We start from the raw sequence: 20218 nt of genomic DNA on the forward strand, positions 1-20218 counted from the left end.
CTAATTTTGCTTTTTTTGTATGCTAACCTCAGAACTATGACTAAGAAAAAATATTATAGAGAAAGCCACGAATACAGTTCCTTTACCTCTTTGGTTAGATTTATTCCCAGGTATCTTATGGTTCTTGGTGCTATAGTAAATGGAATCGATTCTCTAATTTCCCTTTCTGTATTTTCATTATTAGTGTATAAGAAAGCCACTGATTTCTGTACATTGACTTTGTATCCTGCCATGTTGCTGAATTGTTGTATGAGTTCTAGTAGTTTGGGGTGAAGTCTTTTGGGTTTTCCATGTAAACAATCATGTCATCTGCAAAGAGAGAGAAAACCAGTCTATCCACTTAAAAATACCGTGGATAACTCCCCAGTATAGGAGAACAAATAAAAATGTATTAATCAAGTTTATAAAGTATGCAATGGACAATATATTAGTAGTGGCTTGGCTTCTAACTTTGGTTTTACCATTTGAAATGTGTTATTTAACCTATCTGGGTAATTTGCTCATCAGCAAAAATTAACAGCTAAAGTTATCCTAAGAACTGAATAATAGTGATGTTTGCACTTAGCAAGTCCTTTAAAAATGCCTATTTTATTTGATCAATTGCTCATATTAAAATTATGCTATTTATGCAAGTATTAAGAACATCTGAGCATACATGCTATTTTTAGAAGCTGTGAAACCCACTGAGGGAATAAAGCAAAAACCAAAAAAAGCATAGTTGTTCTCCACGAGGTTGCTGCCCCCTGAAACAAGAATAATTTAAGAAATACTTCTTGGTCACTTAAGAAGAATTTGTGTGGGGCACTAAATAGGATGGCATGAGCAGTTCACACATCCTCTCTCGAAGAGTGTATGTCTTGGAAATGGAGGTCAGCCAACTTTTTCTGAAAATGACTATGTCGTAAATATTTTTTTTAATTTTTTTATTTTTTATTATTTTATTTTTCAGTAGAGATAGATGTCTACTGAAATTATTCAACACTGCTGTTGCAACATGGAAACCATCATATGCAAGCAACATCTAAACACATGGGTATGGCTGTGTTCCAATCAAACATTATTTACAGCAACAGGAGGTGGGCTGGATTTGGCCCATGGATCATAGTTGGCTGACCCTGATTTAGAAGAAGAAAGAAGGCAATTACACGAAGTATTGTCCAGGAGCCCATGAAGAGATTTGTGAATTGGGCAGAGATCCTAAGGAGCGTTTTTTATTTTGAGGACACATCTTGTTGCCATGCTAATGTGCTAGGCACCATGTCATTTATTTTTCATTTACTTTTTTTTACTTGCAACTAGGAATTGTTATTCCCACTTCATAAGCGAGAAAACAGTTTTGGAAAGTTTAATTAATTTCCAAGAAGCAATTCAAACAATGTAGCTTACGAAATGAAATACTGGAAAAATACACAGAGCTGGAGGATTAATAAAGACTACATGAGATGGCATTCAAAGTAATGCTTTAGGACTTGAACAAGTGGTAATGGGTCTAAGAAATCCGAAAAGCTCAGTAAATAACCTCAAACAAGGGGAAATGTAGGTCATGGTAGGACATGTGCAATGAACAATGAACATTTTATTTTTGACTAAAGGATACTGAATTGGTTAAAGGCAAATAATAAGGAAATCATGATGGGGTGGGCCACACCAACATTTCATGACTACAAAATCTGGATTCCAGTAGGTAAAATGGAACCATTGAAGTTTTTTTGTTTTGTTGTTGTCGTGTATTTTTTTTTTTTTCTTTTTAAGGTATATCGATGGTCTAAATCAGAGCTGTACTTCAGATAAACTGACCAATTCATGAGCAAATCAAAAATCAATTTAAAATATGGATATGGATACTAGTTTTCAAAGTTAAAAATATCCAGTCTCCATTTCTGGCTCTATCATTTATGAACCTAGGGAAACCAAATGTTTATCTGTAGAATAAAAGTAACAAGAGTTTCTATCTCAATAGACAAAGGATTTAAGTAAAATAATGTTAAGTATCTTATCTCTGAGGTCAATTAACAGCTAGAATATCCTACTATTCAAAACGATGATAAAAATAAAATGAGGAGGATGGAAAGAAGAGGAAGCACAAGAAGAGGATAGCTGGGAGGAGGAGGAGAAGCAAGGAGTCTACTTAAAAAATGATGTTAACAGATGGGGGAGAGAGGGTAGGGATGTATGAAACAATTTGTCAGTTGTGAAAGTTCCCTTAATACAAACCTTCCTTAACAAACAGTGTGTTGTAGATACATTTTCTACCACATTTATCTCAATTTTTTTTGTTAAGTTATCTTATATTTTCTTGTCTTTTGTCTTTCTTTCTTTCTTTCTCTCTTTCTTTTTGAGAGAGAGAAAGAGTGCATGCACATATGAGGATTCATATTCTCACAACCCTGAGATCATGACCTGAGTGGAAATTAAGAGATGGACCTTAACCACCTGAGCCACCCAGGCAGGCACCCCAAGTTATCTTACATTTTTCAATCTCTAACATCTGCCCATCAGTATCTCTCATATACACACAGCAATTCCATATATGTGCACAAGTATCTTCACATATGGATATGTAAACATCTCTGTGCAACAAATCAACAGTTTCTTGTGTGCTGTCACGTACTGGGTCAAGCATTGTGTCTCCTCTAGCTCATTTCTCATTTTCACAGCCTCCTGACATGGTCCTACCTTAAGTGATATCCAATGCCCCATTTCTTCTTGAGGAACAGAGAAGAACCTGCACACTTCAGCTTCCCTTTGGAGAGAAACACTTTCCTATCTGAAATGGAAAAAAGCAAAGAAGAAAGTTTGTTAGGAAGTTGTCCATTCTTTCCCAAGAAAAAGACAGGTAATCATGATCTAGCTGGAATTCAGGAGCTTCTGCATCTTTAAATCCAGGGCTTAATAAAGACTCATTGGAACAGGTACCCTTTAACTTATTTGTGTATTTCAGGCTATTATTTTGCCATCCATCCAGCCAGGGAGGTTATGCACAGATGTCTTCTAATATAGACTATCATTATATTATTTATTTTAATTGACCAAACACCAAGATCATTTGAATATTTCAAGTTGATTCACCTTAATTTTGTGTAAGGGGATTAATGTAGTAGAATATAGATTTTCACTTTACAAGAACTGACTTTCCTGGCAGATCATGTCCCAGTGTAATCAAATGATACAAAATTTGGGGAGACACATGGAAAGGGTTGGGAGTGACTCTTTGGGCCCAGTTCATGTCATTACCTGTGGTCCAGATTGCCAGATAAGGCTAGATGACCACATCATCATCATCATTATTATTATTTTAATTTTATTTATTTATTTGACAGACAGAGATCATAAGTAGGCAGAGAGGCAGGCAGAGACAGAGAGGGAAGCAGGCTCCCTGCTGAGCAGAGAGCCTGATGCAGCACTCCATCCTAGGCTTGATCCCAGGACCCAGGGATCATGACCTGAGCCAAAAGCAGAGGCTTTAACCCACTGAGCCACCCAGGCGCCCCTAGATGACCACATTATTAAATACAACTGCTGAGAATACCAATCCAGTCTCCTACTAGAGACCTCATCAGGACACTTAGCGGGAGTCAAGAGTTACCAGCCAGAATGTCAGCCTCATCCATGAACTGGGTACTGAAGAGGATCACACGGTCTGCTTTCCGCTCCTTCAGGAGATTCCAAACCTTGTGCCTTGAAAAGGGATCCAATCCAGCAGTTGGTTCATCCAATAGGAAAACCTACCAAGGATCGATGTATATAAAGGGCATTTCCAGGAAAGTGAAGTTCTTCCAGAAAACATGCAGAAACCATATTGCTTATATATTTTAAAGGATATTATAGTTAGGACCAGGTTATTATATTTAATGCTCTATCACAACTACTTTATCACAGGTGTTTTTTGCAAATAAAAGATTTGAACTACTACTAGAAGTTTCATTTTTAAAAATTTGAATTCATCTCTAAATTTAGTCTGACTTACCTGAGGATCTCCTAAAATGGCAGTTGCAAAGCTGAGTTTTCTTTTCTGCCCACCACTTAAGTTTTGAGCCAGGACATCTTGAATATTTTTCATCTCCAATTCCAGCAAGACTCTTTGTATCTAGCCAAATGACATTTATGTCACAAAGCAAGATTTCTTTTCTTTTTTTTTTTTTTAAAAAAAAAGATTTTATTTACTTATCTGACAGAGACAGAGAGAGGGAGAGAGAGAGTGAGAGAGCACACAGCTGCAAGAGCAGGACAGGGAGAATCATGCTCTCTACCAAGAAGGGAGCCCAATGTGTAGCTTGATCCCAGGACCCTGACCCAAAGTCAGAGACTTAATTGACTGAGCCACCCAAACACCCTTTTCCCTTTCCTTCCTTCTTCCTTCTTCTCCCTCCCTCCCACCCCTTCCCCTTCCTCTTAAATTTGGAAATATAAGGCTATGAAGTGTAATGATTAAAAGCCTGGCTGGATTTGGAAACCATACCATGTTAACTAGCTGTGTAATCTTGGGCAAGTAAGTTGCTGTTGAACTTCAGTTTTCACATGTGTAAAATGGGGATGATAATGTACCTATTTCATAAAGTTGCTATGAGAAGTACATCAATTATTATATTTGAAATTAAGGATAATGTTTGACACATTATAAATCATACATAAATGTTAACTGTTATCTAAATTAGACTTTTTTTTTTGGTCCAACATTTAGACATGATTTGCACAAATATAATTTAATGAAAGCTTAAAGAATTCCATGCACGTAGAGTCAACAATCTCATTTTAACCAGTACATTAGTTCTAACTATTTAGTACCTCTTTGTCGACTTCATGTGACTGAATGCCTTTTATTTTAGCAAAGAGCCTGAGATTTTCTTTCACAGTGAGGAAGTCAAACTGAACATTGGACTGTGGACAAATTCCAGTAAGCTTGATGATATTCTCTAGGTCACTTATTTCTGAAAGTTTATTGTTATAAATGGTGACTGAACCTATAACAAAAGTTAAAAGTTAGTATTAGGGTAATACTTGAATTAAGATTTTCTAGACAGACTCTTAACTCTAGAGAATACAGTGATGGTTAACAGAAGGGAAAAGTCTGGGCGGATGGGGGAAATAAGTGACGGGGCTTAAGGTTGGTGCTTGTGATGAGCACTGGATGTTGTATGAAGTGTTGAGTCACTATAGTGTGCACCTGAAACTAATGCTGCACTGTATGCTAACTAACCAGAATTGAAATAAACACTTACAAAAAGATCTTTCTAGATGGAGAATCATTGTAATAAATTACACAAACTGTAATTTGTTAATTATATTTTAGACACATGATTTTCTCTTCAAGCTTTTTACAATTCAGGCATTATGAGCTTCTGTTATAGTTGTGTGGTATACTGGAAAGAAAAAAAAATGCCCCATCTGCAGATTTTCCCATCATGATGTCATCCATTTATCTACCCCTTCCTAGGTTTGCTTATGTAACAAACAGAATCCTAGCAAGTGGGACGCAAGCAGAGGCTGTGAAATTGCCTCTGCGCTGGGATGAGCCTTCTCTTTGCTTCTGGGATCATGGATCCCTGGGTGAAGAATCCCAACCAGATTCTCAGAAGATGAAAGTCCATGTAAGCAGAGAGGAGCAGCAGTCCTAACTGAAGCCCTGTATACATGAGTGAGGACACACCAAAACATTCAGCACCAGCCAATGAAGCCCAGAGAGAAACACTGCCAGTCAACTCACAGAATCATGAGAAACAATAAAACATTTTTTATATAAAGCTAGTTAATGTGGGGGATGCTTGTTATGCAGCAAAAGCTAACAGGTACAAGTTCAAATGTCAAATAGTAACTAATGACCATGACAATGGTTCTCATAAACAACTCAAATTTCATATATGCCAATTAAATATCACATACCTCTATCGATGAATACTATAAGTTAACTTCCACTTTTCCATTGTTGTCTGTGTTTGTAATTGATAATCAGAAGGACTTTATATTAACAGCTGATTTACATGTTGACCTGATTTTGGGAAAATAAAGTCTTACCTTTGGTGGGAACAGATAGCCCACTAAGAATATTTAACAGTGTTGATTTTCCAGCTCCACTGTGACCAAGTATTGCAGTGATTTGACCTTCATATATGTCAAATACCAAATCTAGGAAGAAAAAGAAAGGGAAAAAAGGTGGGAGAAAGAAAGGAAGGGAAAATAGTAGGGAGACAGGAAGAAAAACAAAATCACAAATAAAACTGTATTATGGAGCTAATGGGCTGCCTTTTTATATCATTGAATGGCCTTGTTCTCTAAATATTAATACAATGGGTTATTACATTCAAAATAAAAATAAAATGTGCTTTTATCAGTTTATATGTCTACCCTGTTTTGAAATTTTGAAATTATGTGGTTTCTCAGCAGGTTACATATCTAATACTCCCAGGTTTATTGACATTGCCTGGAATATGGCAGGATGGATGTTAATATTTATGGACTAATAACAGATTAATGGTAACAAACAAAAAAAACTAAAACAAACAAACAAATACTTTGAAATAAATTTCTCTTTTTGCACAAAAGAAAAATATACAATATCTACAACAGCTTTGAAATGACAGAAGAAAAATTTGAATTTGTAGAAACCAACCCGCCCCCCAAAATCCCAAGACTACCTCACTATTACACATCTTTCAAGTACATCAAATTCTAAAACATAATCATTTTTTCCTAACTTTTATTTCATCAAAGCATGTGTTAGAAGGGAAATTTTGTCATGTGGCCCAAATAACTCATTTCAAATCTGAAATACCACCAGTAGCTGCTCACCAAGAGCAAAACGTATAGAATTAGGGGTGCCTGGGTGGCTCAATGGGTTAAAGCCTCTGCTTTTGGCTCAGGTCATGGTCCCAGGGTCCTGGGATCGAGCCCCACATTGGGCTCTCTGCTCAGCAGGAGCCTGCTTCTCTTTCTACCTGCCTCTCTGCTTACTTGTGATCTCTCTGTCAAAAAAAAAAAATCTTAAAAAAATATATAGAATTAAAATCACAAATCAGTATCAATATAATAACTAAATCTTCTTTTTTTCCCCCCTTACCTTTCAAAGCTTCTATTTTATCAGGCTTTCCTTTATATTCTTTTGTAACATTTCTGATTCTGAAAAAAAAAGATATTTCAAGGTATGACAGTTTTATTCAGTTTGTAATTCTAAATTTGGTTGACAGGATTGAATAAATCTTATCCTCAGGGCATAGGAAGATCTGGGATTTCACTCTCATGAAGCCATGGTTATGTGAGAGAATCAGCTAGAATACTACTTCCCAGTCCTGGGTGCACATTAACATCACCTGAGGAATTTTGTAAATTAACCTATGCTTAGATCCTATCACCAGATCTTCTGATTCCAAAGATTAGGGTATAGCCTGGCATTAGTATTGAGGACAAGGATCTTCTCTAAATTGCAAAGCCAAAGAAGCTAGACCAACAGGTAACATAGCATCCAAAACTGAAAGGTTCATCATGAACTACTGTGTCAGGTTGGAGGTATCTTGGGTTATCTTGAGTCAAGGTCTCCAGAAGTAGGTTAAAGGGTACAAGGGTAGAGTAAGGAAGAGAGGCAAAGATGGTAACAGTGACAGCATGGGTTTTACGTCTTACCTAATTGAGCTTATACTATCTATACCATTTAGTAGCTATTACTTTAATCAATGTACATATCCCAGGTTTCAGCTTTTGAACCTGAAACTTTTGGGTATTTTAGGGTTGTGTTGAAGGATGAGTGAAATCTTTCATCTTCCATGCATAGTGCTTGGTACACGATAAATATTCAATAAACATAAAATGGTACCAGTTAGATTATGTTGATTATGATAACAGAAAGGAAAAGAACATATGCCTGGTGCTACTGTACATCTGGAATCCTAGGCACTTAATTGGTTTTATTCTATCAGGTAGATATGTAATCCATAAACTAAATCAAATTTATGTTTCTTATATTGTCATCTACTATTCATCAAATGATTCAGGCTCCATTCATATTGGATTGTTTGATTAGATTCTTTACTCTATTTTAATCCCATTTACTATCACTCCATAGCACTTATGTTGGGTGAGATGCTAAAGAGATAGAAGAAATACAAAAGAAAGACAGAAACACTAAATAAAGCCATTTCTTTGCTCCCTCTCAGCTGTTCCACTGAAAGTTAAACCTAGCTTAGGCCACAGGACAAATGTAAGGATAGAGGAACAGGCTAAAATAAAATATGGAACAGGCTGAAATAAAAACTGACACAGGCTTTGGAAGCTCTGTAGGGTAGGGTAATCTGAGACCATTCACAGAGGGCTGACAGTTGGGGAGTCATTAATGGGCAAGGAGAATGTGAAAATCCTGGGATCTTGAGGACTTTCTCCTATTTTCTTATCTGGAAAGAAAAGTTGCCTGCCTCTAACAACACATACATCTGGGAACCAGGATGTGCATGACACTCTAAGGCACACCTTCCTTAATTCCCTTTGTGTCTGTCTCCAGATCCTTTCTCCCTTCCTCTCTCCTACTCTTGGCAATCAATAGAAGAAAGAGAAAAAAAACTTCAAGAAAAAAGTAGGGAGTATGATAAAGGAGGAGAGGCAAAGTATGAATAAATGAGACCAGGTAAAGAAATGAGAGAAGCCAAGGACGGAGAAGAGAGACAGCAGATAAAAGATTGAGAATCCAGGCAACGTTTTCTTCGGATTATCTTTGTTTGGTGAAATCTAAGTTTGCATTTAATGTAAATATCATGGTATGAGATAAAACAGGTGAAAGGAATTTTTCTCTAAACTTGAAGTGGGAAATGATGAAGTAGTGTGGAGGGGGTTAGGTGGAAGCTGTCCTTAGGGCACAAAAGAGAACCGTGCTAGCCTCAGGGGCTGTTAGCTTCTCAGTCTTTGGCTTGCTCTCCATCTGCATACCTGATAGCTTCTTTTCCATGGAATTCTGGAGACACTGGTTCAAAGGAGTCATTAGATGAAGGATCAGAGTCAATTTCATCTTCAAGAACCACATGATCAGCTTTTTGTTGCCGTGACCAAAAGGAAGACTTCAGGAAAAAGAAGGGGGGGTACCCATGTCCATATTCATCTACATGAACAGGAGACAAATATTGGGTCAATCACCAGTTTAAAAGAAAGAGTCACCCTAATAAAGCAGAGCAAAGTCACCTCTTTGCCCAGACACCCGAATGCATCATCAACACAGGAAATGCACACGTTTTCCTTGATAGGTGTAGTCCGCATAAGGAAAAAAAAATCACTAAGATGTCTCTATTATAACAATTGTGCCTACAGGAAGAAAGGCAACTGGAATTTTAAAATATCCAAGGGGGATTTTAAATGTTAAGACTTTTCTTGACCCTGAGAAAGCCAACTATTGGAATATAAATGCAAGACTTGCCACGCATGCCAAATGTTATCTAGGAGTCCAGCTGTCACGTCGCCCACAAAGGGAGAACAAATTGAGAAATCAAGAATTTGTATCCAGTAATATTGGATACAAATATTCCAAGAGGAAACAGAACAGGATTTAATGAAAATGAGGGATACACTGTAAGAAAGGAGAGAAAGGGGTAAAATAATTTATTGAAATTTAAGAGAGGAATTTTTTTTTTAAAAAAACTCCTTTATATTTATGTTTTATCCCATCCCTAAATTATAACTTTCCCCTGAAGCAAATTTACTCTGCATGACCCCTTTCTGGAAATAAATCCACAATGTATTTGCATTTAATTGGCATTTCTATTTCCCTACAGGTGGAGAGACATTATGACGCAAAAAAAATTACATTTCGCTAATATTCTGCAACGACCTCCAGTGTAATAATGATGCGTTTTCAAACGTATATGTACTTTTCCTATGTTTAGTCATTTCTTCATGCAATATTGATCAAACACTCTCTAAACACCTGCCAATTGGTATGTTATTAGTTAGGACTTAATCTCCTTCCCTTCATGAGGAAATCTAGTGAATGAAAGCATAGAGTTTGACTGGGTCCTTTCTACCACCAGATTCACCATTGCATGATTCTGTTATTTTAGTCAGTTAATCTTCCTTTCTTCGTTCATATTGCTCATCTTTCACAGAATTTTGAATAAAGTCACCTTGTTAGAATTCAGGCTTAATGAACAGATGGTACAAATAATTCCAAGTGTATCATAAATGTTCTAGCCAAAATTGTAGATCCTGGCATCTATTATTCTGGACTTTTCGGAAAGGCAGAGACAGTGACTGTTCTTAAGGGATTATCTGAAAACAACAACACGATTGATTCGCTGTTTCTAGACACTTCTCAGCACCTTGGCCCTCACTCTTTCTCGTCTGATCTTTTGACCAAGTGTTGAGTCATTGACTTAAAAAGAAGAATGCCCAATGTGTTTATTTCATTAGTAATTTCCATAATTTTTACAGCTTGATTGAAGTATGACTAACAAATAAAAACTGTACATATGGAAGTTGTATAATGTGATGGTCTAATATAGGCATTTACTGTGAAACATTACCACCATCCAGCTAACTAATGTATCATCACCTCACATGGTTATCATCTTTCTGTGTGTGCAGTGAAAACACCTGAAATCTACTATAGAAGTAAAAACATATGACCTATTGACTTTCCTAGTCTGGGAGACTTTTAAAAATGTACATACCCTTATCCCACCACTGACAAAATGAATCATAATCTCAGGGTTGAATTGGAACCACCGAGCAAAATAGGCAAAAGCAACCATAAATTTCCATGACTGAGTATCAAGCCAGACGCATTTAGGAAATAGCTTTCTAAGCATCACTTTAAAAAAAGAAATAAACTGCATTTAGAACACAGTGAAGTTCAAAGATCAGTGACCCTATAAACAAAATACAAGCTGTAGTTCTGCAGTCAAGTAACAAGAAATAAAGAACTAATGTGGCCGTTGGCAATGACCTTGTTTGTTGCCTTTGACGCACAAAGTAGTTTTCAAAATATAAATAACACATTTGTTAGATGTGTCTTTAGGAAATGATAATCAATTTTAATCATAACTGTACTTACTTGGCAAAATTTTCTCGAAATAAATTGTCAGTGCCATATAGAAGAGAAGATCAAAAGCCAACATGAAATTTGTTGCTATTATCAGATTTGAATAGTCCGATGGATTAGGAAATGCATTAGAATTCAAATCATAGTCCAAGCGCAGAAGCTGAAAATTAAGAAGTAATTAATGAAAGGATATCAGGTTTGCGATAAATGGTTAACAATTGGGTTTAGCATAAACGTGTAAGAGCTACTTTTTGCCTCTTATGGGGAGCACAACGTTGAGTGAAACTGCCTTCTTTACAATTCTCAAATCTTGTGGAACGTGTGTAACCTAACCATAATGAAATTAAGTAATTGCTGTGGTTAAATTATGTTCCAAATGAAACTAGAACATTAGGACTATTACAGGATTTTTGTTGCCTTCATGCCCGTGGTTCTTGGTCACACCACTTCACAGAATAAAGAGGTAGACCAGATGAAAAGTGGTGGGCAGCAAGGCAAAGTTTATTGAGTGAGCGTACAATGCTCCCGGAGAGGGAGGGGGACTGAGAGAGTTGCCATTTTGGTGTTCAAGTCTAGGGTTTTTCTGAGGTTTTTGCAGATGTATCTTGAGCATCCTGAGTGTGGGTCCCTGTTCATTGGTCTCTAAGTTGTGCCAGTGAGGGCTCTGATCACACACCTGTCTACCTATTGTGTTATCCACATGTTGATGGTCTTTGGGATGACATTTGGACATGAACTGCAACTTGTGGTAGTGACCTCACATTTTATGGTTAATTGTTTTGTTTCAGGATGTTGCAAAAGTCACTTCTGCAGAGGCTGCTAGTCGGGATGCCATTGTGGTCTTCTGCAGTCCATAAAACAAGATGCTAGTGTGGTTTCATCTTAACTGTCTTGGCTTTCTGTTTTCTTGTTGGGGACCTTGGCCTGACTACCTAAGTGTTCACTGAACTCCTAATAGGAGGAGGCAGGGAAGTATAGGAGATAACATTTGAGCTTAACCTTAGATAAATTTTTACCAAATAAGACACAGGACAGGAAAAAGGTGTGGTCCTGCTTGAAAATGGCTTCATGAGAAAGAATTCATGCTCTTAGAAAACTGGTATGTTTAAGGAGAACCTATGGGGAAAGTGGGGTATAATGTTCAAGTTAACAGGTCTTTTATAATGAATAAACTTTTCACTAAGAACCAAATAGCAGATATGTATGCAAGGACCAAAATTGCCATTTAATTGGAGGGATAGCAAAGTGAGTTCAATGTGAGAACCAGATAAACAGAAATGACATTTGAGGAGTAGAAATGTAATTTGCTCGTCAATTATTATGGAAGTTTTATTTTTAAGGATTTTATTTATTTATTTAACAGAGAGAGAGAGAGAGAGAGATCACAAGTAGGCAGAGCAACAGGCAGGGAGAGAGAGGGAAGCAGGCTCCTTGCTGAGCAGAGAGCCGGATGCGGGGCTTGAACCCAAGACCCTGGGATCAGGACCCAAGCTGAAGGCAGAGGCTTTAACACACTGAGCCACTCAGGCACCCCTAAGGTTTTAAGTTTTGATTTTCTTTTCTTTTATACAGTGGTCTATACATTCACTTGTTATTCAATTATAAAGTCAAAATAAGAGCTAGAATAATTAGAATTCAATCTGCAATATCAAATCCATATTTAATCAGTAGCCAAAGAAAATGCTTTAGATCATTTCTGAAGAATGATATGCTGACCTTCTATTTTTTTTTTTTCACTCACCAAATGTCTTATTTTGCTGAGTTCAGTATGCCCAAAGCTTTTAAAAGTTCATCTTTGAGAATCATCTGGGTGGCTCAGTCGGTTAAGCCACTGACTCTTGCGTTTTGGCTCAGGTCATGATCTCAGGGTCCTGGGATTGAGCCCCACATTGAGCTCTGCACTTAGCACAGAGCCCACTTGGAAGTCTCTCTCCCTATCTTTCTGTCCCTCTCCCCTACTTGCTCTCTCTCAAATAAATAAATAAATAAATTTTTAAAGTTTATCTTTGGGGCACCTGGGGGGCTCAGTTGGTTAAGTGACTGCCTTCAGCTCAGGTCATGATCCTAGAGTCCCAGGACCAAGTCCACCATTGGGCTCCCTGCTCAGCAGGGAGTCTGCTTCTCCCTCTCACCCTCTCCCCTCTCTTGCTCTCTCTGCCTTTCTCTCTCTCAATAAATAAAATCTTTTTTTAAAAAAAAATTTATTTATTTGACATAGAGAGAGATCACAAGTAGGCAGAGAGGCAGGCAGAGAGAGAAGGGGGGGAAGCAGGCTCCATGCTGAGCAGAGAGCCCAATGCAGGGCTCGATCCCAGGACCCTGAGATCATGACCCAAGCTGAAAGCAGAGGCCTAACCCACTGAGCCACCCAGGTGCCCAAAGCAAATAAATAAAATCTTTTTAAAAAGTTCATCTTTACAATGTAACAGTAGTCTGCACTGAGGCTTTGAATCTGACAACGCTAATCATAGAAAAGACTATAAACAACAGAATTCCAGACAGGAAAAATGTTTCTGAAATGCTATCAAACAGTTGGGCTGTTTCTCACCTGGGCCATTCCAAGTGTGAAGGCAAAGGGGCTAAGAAAGCTTAAAATCCACTCCAAGGACGTAGGAAGTTGTCTGTACAATGCTGTAAATCCCAAACTTCCCCAAAAGACCGTGAGAAGGAACACGACCAGACCAGTGAGGAAAGATTTCTTGACCAAGACGCTCATTAGAAAAGCCAATGCTATCTAAAATGAGAGACGATCCAGTTGGTTTATATTTCCCTAAGGATTATTTTTAGCAGAACGCAATAAGGAATTGTATATATAAAATTAGAGTTACATTTTTTGTCTATAATACAAAACTGTGCTCTATAAATTGCACTCTAAGTTGGCATTACAGAACATTACAAATCTTAAAAAAAAAAAAAACACTACAAATCAAATACATGGATGTTCTCAAGCAAACAGTGGATAGTGAAGAAAAGGGAGATGGGGAATAATTACCTGTTTAGAAACCAACACTTGATCCTTAGGGTAAGAGTTGGATGGAAAGCAATTTAATTCACCAACTCACCAAAGACAATCCATAGAGAAAGAAGAGAGTGAAGATCGCCGTGAAGCCAGTCAGAATGACAAACTGGACAGATTTTATAATGAGTGCCAAGGAAAGTGCCATAATGAAGATGAAAACACCATAGAGCAGACCCCAGGAGAGCCTAGGACAGAAACAAGATGTTATTTTAGAATTTCATGTTCCACTGAAAGGAGGATCTAGAATGGATTCTAACTGTATTCATTGATGCATTCATTCTTTTAGTAGATACTTACTGAGTTTCAGGATATGTAAATATAAGGTAATTATTTTGGTAAAAATCCCTTAGGAATTAGGGATATTTTTTGTCTTAAAATTAATTACAGAAAAATACACACACATACATGTACACATGCGCGTGCACACACACACACACACACACACACACATCACTGTGAGGAAAAGGAGAAAATAGTCTTCTAGTCTATTTGATTTTGGTTCAAACATGTTTTTCTGCTGCATTCATATTCTGTGACCTTGAGCAAACTCTGTAATCCCTCATCTTTTTTTTTTTTAATTGTTCTAGACACTGGGAATAATACCACAGTATTGGCTCAATGAAGTTATATCCAAGTGGGACATAGTCCAAGTACATCATAACTCAGTGAATCTCAGGTCTTTTCTCCTCTTTGGGGCCTCTCTAGGGGTGAGGAGCTTCATGGATTTCCTCAGAGATATAGGATAGTTCACCTTCCTTTGTTTAATTCTCTTATCATGTTGATGAACATTCTTTAAAGGGTATAATGAAATAATGAAAACAAAACACCAGCAAAACCAGCAAAACAACAGCCTACATGTACGGCAATTACTCTGCACTGGAAAGTGTTTTCATGAACTTAGCAAATATGAAATCATTCTATTTTCACAAAGGCTCTATGCAGAAGTGTCATTATTTTCTTCATTTTCTAGACAAAGAACCTACTGAACAAAGATTTGAAGTACCTATAATTTCAAGTCCAGGCATTCTGGCTCTAGAGCTGTTAGAGTTCACAGCTCTGCCATACATCCCTCCAATATTTATTCAATAAGCAGTTCAATATTGACTAATACCATTCTCTTCCAGACTGCAAATTTATTGTCATTTGCATATTCCATGTGGCTTCCTAGCCTCTGTGTTATTTTACTTCCTTTTCACTACCTTCACACCACCTCCATGTTTTTAAGTCATTCTCAAGTTCTCTCTCACACAGGAGGACCTTGTCCATGCTTGGAATTACACAGCTTCTGGCATTTTAAATTCAAACTACCCAGCCCCTATTCACAAGCCTCTTCTGCCAGCTTGTTCCTTCAAATATATCAATCAAACCCCACCTTTAGTCTCAAAAGAGCTCCTTGTCTTTGACCTCTTTTTTCTCGCTTCAGTCCCATGCTGGCTTGAATTCTATTTCCAATCAGCTTTGACACCCAAATCTACCATTTCTACCACACTCTTACCAGTAGACTCAACGGCCATCCCTCATTATCCCTACCTCACAACCAGTAGACTCAACGGCCATCCCTCATTATCCCTACCTCACAACCAGTAGACTCAACGGCCAACCCTCATTATCCCTACCTCACAACCAGTAGACTCAATGGCCAACCCTCATTATCCCTACCTCACAACCAGTAGACTCAATGGCCAACCCTCATTATCCCTACCTCACAACCACTATCCAAACCCAAACATGCTATTCTTTCTTCAGTCTGAGAAGCACAGTAACTCACAGCCTTAACTTGGCAAGTGTTACATCAATGACAATTTATCTCAGTCATAGGGAAGAGTTAGAAAATGATTAGGTTTGAGTACTGATGCTCTGAAGAGGCCCACTTTTCCTAAATCCCTACATTTATTTATTTGTGCTATGCTTTACTCACCAGAATGCGGAATCCTGAAGACCCATCATCCTCATCAAGCCCTTCATCTTTTTCCTCTCTCTTGTAACATTAAGAGATGCATAATAAGTGAATGAGGAAAAGGAAATAATGCAGAAGAAAATGAAGAAATCAGCTTCAATGCCCCCCTGACTGACAAAGGGATGTATCTTCATATTTTTTCCAGTAACGGACATCAATTCCTCCATCACTGAATGATTTGTTGCAGTCTGAGAAAATACATTAATAAAAAAAAATTGTATATTCATGGATGTCATGCTCTGTTTTCTTTCAGCCATCTGTTTTCCTCTGAACACAAAACTGTTAAGTCTGGATCTGATGCTAGTCTAAATTTTCACTTCTGTGTTCCACCACTGGACCACTGACTCCAGGCATTCTGAGCTTCTCACAGTTCTCAAAATTGACTATGTGTTTTATCACCTCTCTGTCTAACCCTGCCTTATAATGTGCCTGACACATATTAATGACCTTATATACTTGGCGACTCTTACCTCAAGCTTCATTTAAATTTAGATTTAAATTTAAGTGATGTAAATTAGGAATTCTCCCATGGCATTTTAGGCTGAGAAGTTAAGCCTATTTACTTACAGACACTTTATACCCCCCTGCTACCCTACTTTTCCCTTTCTAATGACTTGTTTTTAAAGTTTTTATTTAAATTCTAGTTAGTTAACAGGTGGTATAATGTGGTTTCAGGAGTAGAATTTAGTGATTCATCACTTACATACAACACCAAATGTTCATCACAAGTTTCCTCCTTAATCCCCATCACCCATTTATCCCTCCCCTACCTCTCGTTCAGCAACCCTTAGTTTCTCTTATGGTTTGCCTTCCCCTTTTTTTTCTTCCCTTATGTTCATCTGTTTTGTTTCTTAAATCCTACATATGAATGAAATCGTATGTTATTTGTTTTTCTCTGGCTGACTTATTTTGCTTAACATAATACATTTTAGCTCCATCCAGGTCATTCCAAATGACAAAGTTTCATTCTTTTTGATGGCTGAGTAATATTTCATTATATATCTATATCTATATCATCTATATCTATGTCTCTCTATATATCTATATCTATATCTATATATAGGTCTATATCTATATCTATATCTATATATAAAAATCACAACTTCCTTAAGCATTCGTCAGTTGATAGACATTTGGGCTCTAATAATGTTCCTACTGTATGCCTGGCATCCTGACAAGGCTAAATTCTTGGGAGAGAAAATTTTTCTTTTATTTATGTATGTAGCCCCCATGACATATAGAAGTTTAAATAAACTTTGTTGTAAAGAAACCAGTGATTAAGTGAAAGAACAAACCTACCATTTATATTTAATTTCATGAACATTTTGAGGCCTCTAATAGCATTGATCTGGATGCAACATCAGTTAGCATGGAACATTTGTACTCACTTCTATGATAGCTGCATTGATAGCAGCTTGAAGAGCCACAAAACCTCTCGTCCAGTATTGTGAAACTTGGCAGCTAACATTTTCAGTCATTTCAGAACAATGAGCTTTAAGAGAAAAAAAGAAACCCATATATATCACTATGTATTATTTCAGGCCTTATTATAAGAAACAGTGGACTTTACAATGGTCGCACATTATAAATGTTGTTATTTTCACTGAAGGCCTATGAAAACATAAACCGGAGTGATGATTCTCAAAGTACAGCAGACAGAGCACATATAGGGGATGTTCTGCATTAAATTAGAATATACTATGCTCTCTCACACTACCTTCCCTGTTTCTTCATCCATCAAAAATTTTGTAAAGTTCTTCTCTTCTATGATTTTGTATTGTCAAAATAATCTTTTTATATTTTTCAAAGGTTAGTAGGTCTCATATGGATTGAGAACTAGAACTTTGCCTAATATTACATACAACACAGGCAATAATGAACAACTGGGAGTTCAGAGGAGATAACTTACTATGTTTAAATCATGTCAATCAGAACATCTTTTGAAGGAAAAAAAAATCTTACTGAAAAAAAGAAAAAAGTCTACCAGTCTAGTGAATATTAAATTGCATTAAAGAGATGGTGATATTTAATGTGAAAAATTTAAATTGAGTATTGGAAATAAATGCATGTTTCATTAACATTTTAAATAAAAATCATTGGAAATCATTCAGGCCTACAAACAAAGATATAATCAACACATATGTACCCATGGCCAAATTTTATAAATGAAGAAATCATTACAAATCCAATTGGAATCCTCTGTATATTGTCTATGATCTTACTGCTTTTCCTAGCAGCAAGCTCCTAAGAGGCTAACTGCTTTCCTGAACTTTGTGTTTATATATGCCATTAAGCTTCTATAATGTATCCCCAAACCACACATGTAATTTTAAATTATTAAACTTTATATTATCTCTCTTATTAGAGTCATCATTCTTCATTTTGCTTCATTTGTTCTATAGTATGATTTTGAAATTTATATAAAAGGCCCTATTTTTTCTTGTTTTTATGATTGTGTAGAACCACATTGCAGGAATACAATTCAATGTATTTATCTGTACTCTCATTGATAATTATTTGTTTAATTTCTTTTTTCTTTTTGCTGTTTAAAAAAAAAAAAAGCCACTGCTATGAAAGTCCTTATGTATGTCTTCTCATAAATATGGGTGTATCAGTCAGGATAGCCAATAATCCACCTAGTAACAAACGATCTTCCAGATATTAATGTCTTATTGCAGCAACATTTTACTTCTCACTCATGCTACAGAGTCAGCAAAGGTCTTTGCAAGGAGTGGGGTAAGATCCTCTGTTTCACATCTAAGGGTTTCAAGGTGACAGTTTCCATCTGGCTTGCAGAAATAGGTGAGGAAAGGGCATAGAGAACTCACATCTGCTTTTCAACGCCTTGAATCTAGGTATCTAATTATAGCTACAGAGCAATTATTCCATGTCCTCAGAAGGAGAGGAGAATAGGCAGCAAATTTTTAACACAGGCATGAGACTTTCACTAATAAAATTTCCATGATGCTGGGTTACAAATTATATGATATCTTCAACTTAAAAATAAAATTTCTCCATTTTAAACATTTAAAATATTTTATAATATTGGGTTTTCTTTGCTATATATCCTTGCCAGTACTTTGTATTGTTCTATTTACTGTTTTTTGCCATATATAAAATGATATCACATGTGGTTTTAAAATGCATTTCCTTGATTACTAATGCAGGTCCAACTGTTTATTCTTGGTCTGTGTTTCTCCTTCTATGAGGCTCCTATTTATATCTTTCACTTTTCTCCTATTTCTATGCTTTTTTTTTCTTATTTATTTAGAGAAAATCTTTATATATTCTTGTATTGACCTTTTGTTAGTTTTGCTTATATAAATACTCCATCACAAGTTTTGCCTTAACTTTTCATTATCTCTCTGATGTCTTTTGATAAAGACAATTCCTTAATTTTGATCTAGTTGAATTTAGCAAACTTTTCTATTATAGTTTACTTATTTTTTGTTGTTTAAGAATTCTATTCTATCCCATAGTTACAAACATATTCTCCTATATTGACTTCTAGAAAGTTACAGGATTCCCCCCCCCACCCCCACTGAGTTCTGTACCTGGAATTGGTTGTTTAGTATGAGATAATTTCACTTTCTTCTTTATGGACAGATGATTTTCCTAGCACCAGTCACAGTATCTTCTCAGTCATATGTTAGCTTTCAAATTTGTGTGAGAGCTTTCCAGTTTTTTTCCTATTTCATTGCTCTATCTGTGTTTTACTATGGTAATAGCATATTGTCTTAATTAGTTATAATTTCATTCTTTTTAAAAACCATGTTGGCATTTTTTCTTGTCTATCCATTCCCTGAATATATAGTCTCTCCAAATTCCAAATTAATACAGAAATTTTCATCTCATATAAACCCAAGATCTTCTCACCTGTTCTTATGTAGCTAAAACCCAAATCTCTTGGTTAGTGAGATTGGAAAAATAATACAACATTAATAATAATAATCAATCACTCTGGATTTAGTGCCCTCTTCATTTTGGGCCCTCAAAAAATAAGCTTACGGACACATCTGAAGAGAATCTTCTTCTATTTTATCCATAAACAAATTTACTCTTCTTTAACAATAATATATTACATCTACATCTTCCATTTAATATATATGTATATGTACACATGCATATATGGAAATGTGTGTATGTATGTATCCATCTATGAAACCATATGTAACAACCATCTAATACAGCATGTTAATAAAACCAAATCCCAATGTACATTTCTTAAATGTGT

The 20218-nt window shown here is 36.4% G+C and overlaps 1 protein-coding gene across 5 annotated transcripts in view; it reads right to left on the bottom strand.

Moving 5' to 3' along the window:
• The window catches only part of ABCA8 (ATP binding cassette subfamily A member 8), a 68777-nt gene that overhangs the window by 38781 nt on the left and 9778 nt on the right, over window positions 1-20218 (bottom strand). For all 5 annotated transcript variants that reach the window (XR_006607021.1, XR_006607020.1, XR_006607019.1 and 2 more), the window contains exons 5-16: window positions 17373-17476; window positions 15946-16172; window positions 14071-14212; window positions 13557-13742; window positions 11021-11168; window positions 8908-9076; window positions 7055-7113; window positions 6013-6123; window positions 4786-4961; window positions 3968-4087; window positions 3587-3725; window positions 2677-2767 (exon numbers count right to left, since the gene is read on the bottom strand). Coding sequence is in view for 2 of the 5 variants with exons in the window: in XM_045080950.1 (XP_044936885.1) it covers window positions 2677-2767; window positions 3587-3725; window positions 3968-4087; window positions 4786-4961; window positions 6013-6123; window positions 7055-7113; window positions 8908-9076; window positions 11021-11168; window positions 13557-13742; window positions 14071-14212; window positions 15946-16172; window positions 17373-17476 (1672 nt within the window). In the remaining 3 variants the exon portion in view is untranslated. The remainder of the gene's footprint in view (window positions 1-2676; window positions 2768-3586; window positions 3726-3967; window positions 4088-4785; window positions 4962-6012; window positions 6124-7054; window positions 7114-8907; window positions 9077-11020; window positions 11169-13556; window positions 13743-14070; window positions 14213-15945; window positions 16173-17372; window positions 17477-20218) is intronic.

This window comes from Mustela putorius, unplaced genomic scaffold, assembly GCF_011764305.1.
Source record: "Mustela putorius furo isolate JIRA1106 unplaced genomic scaffold, ASM1176430v1.1 tig00000487_pilon_pilon_pilon, whole genome shotgun sequence".
Taxonomy (NCBI): Eukaryota; Metazoa; Chordata; class Mammalia; order Carnivora; family Mustelidae; genus Mustela; species Mustela putorius.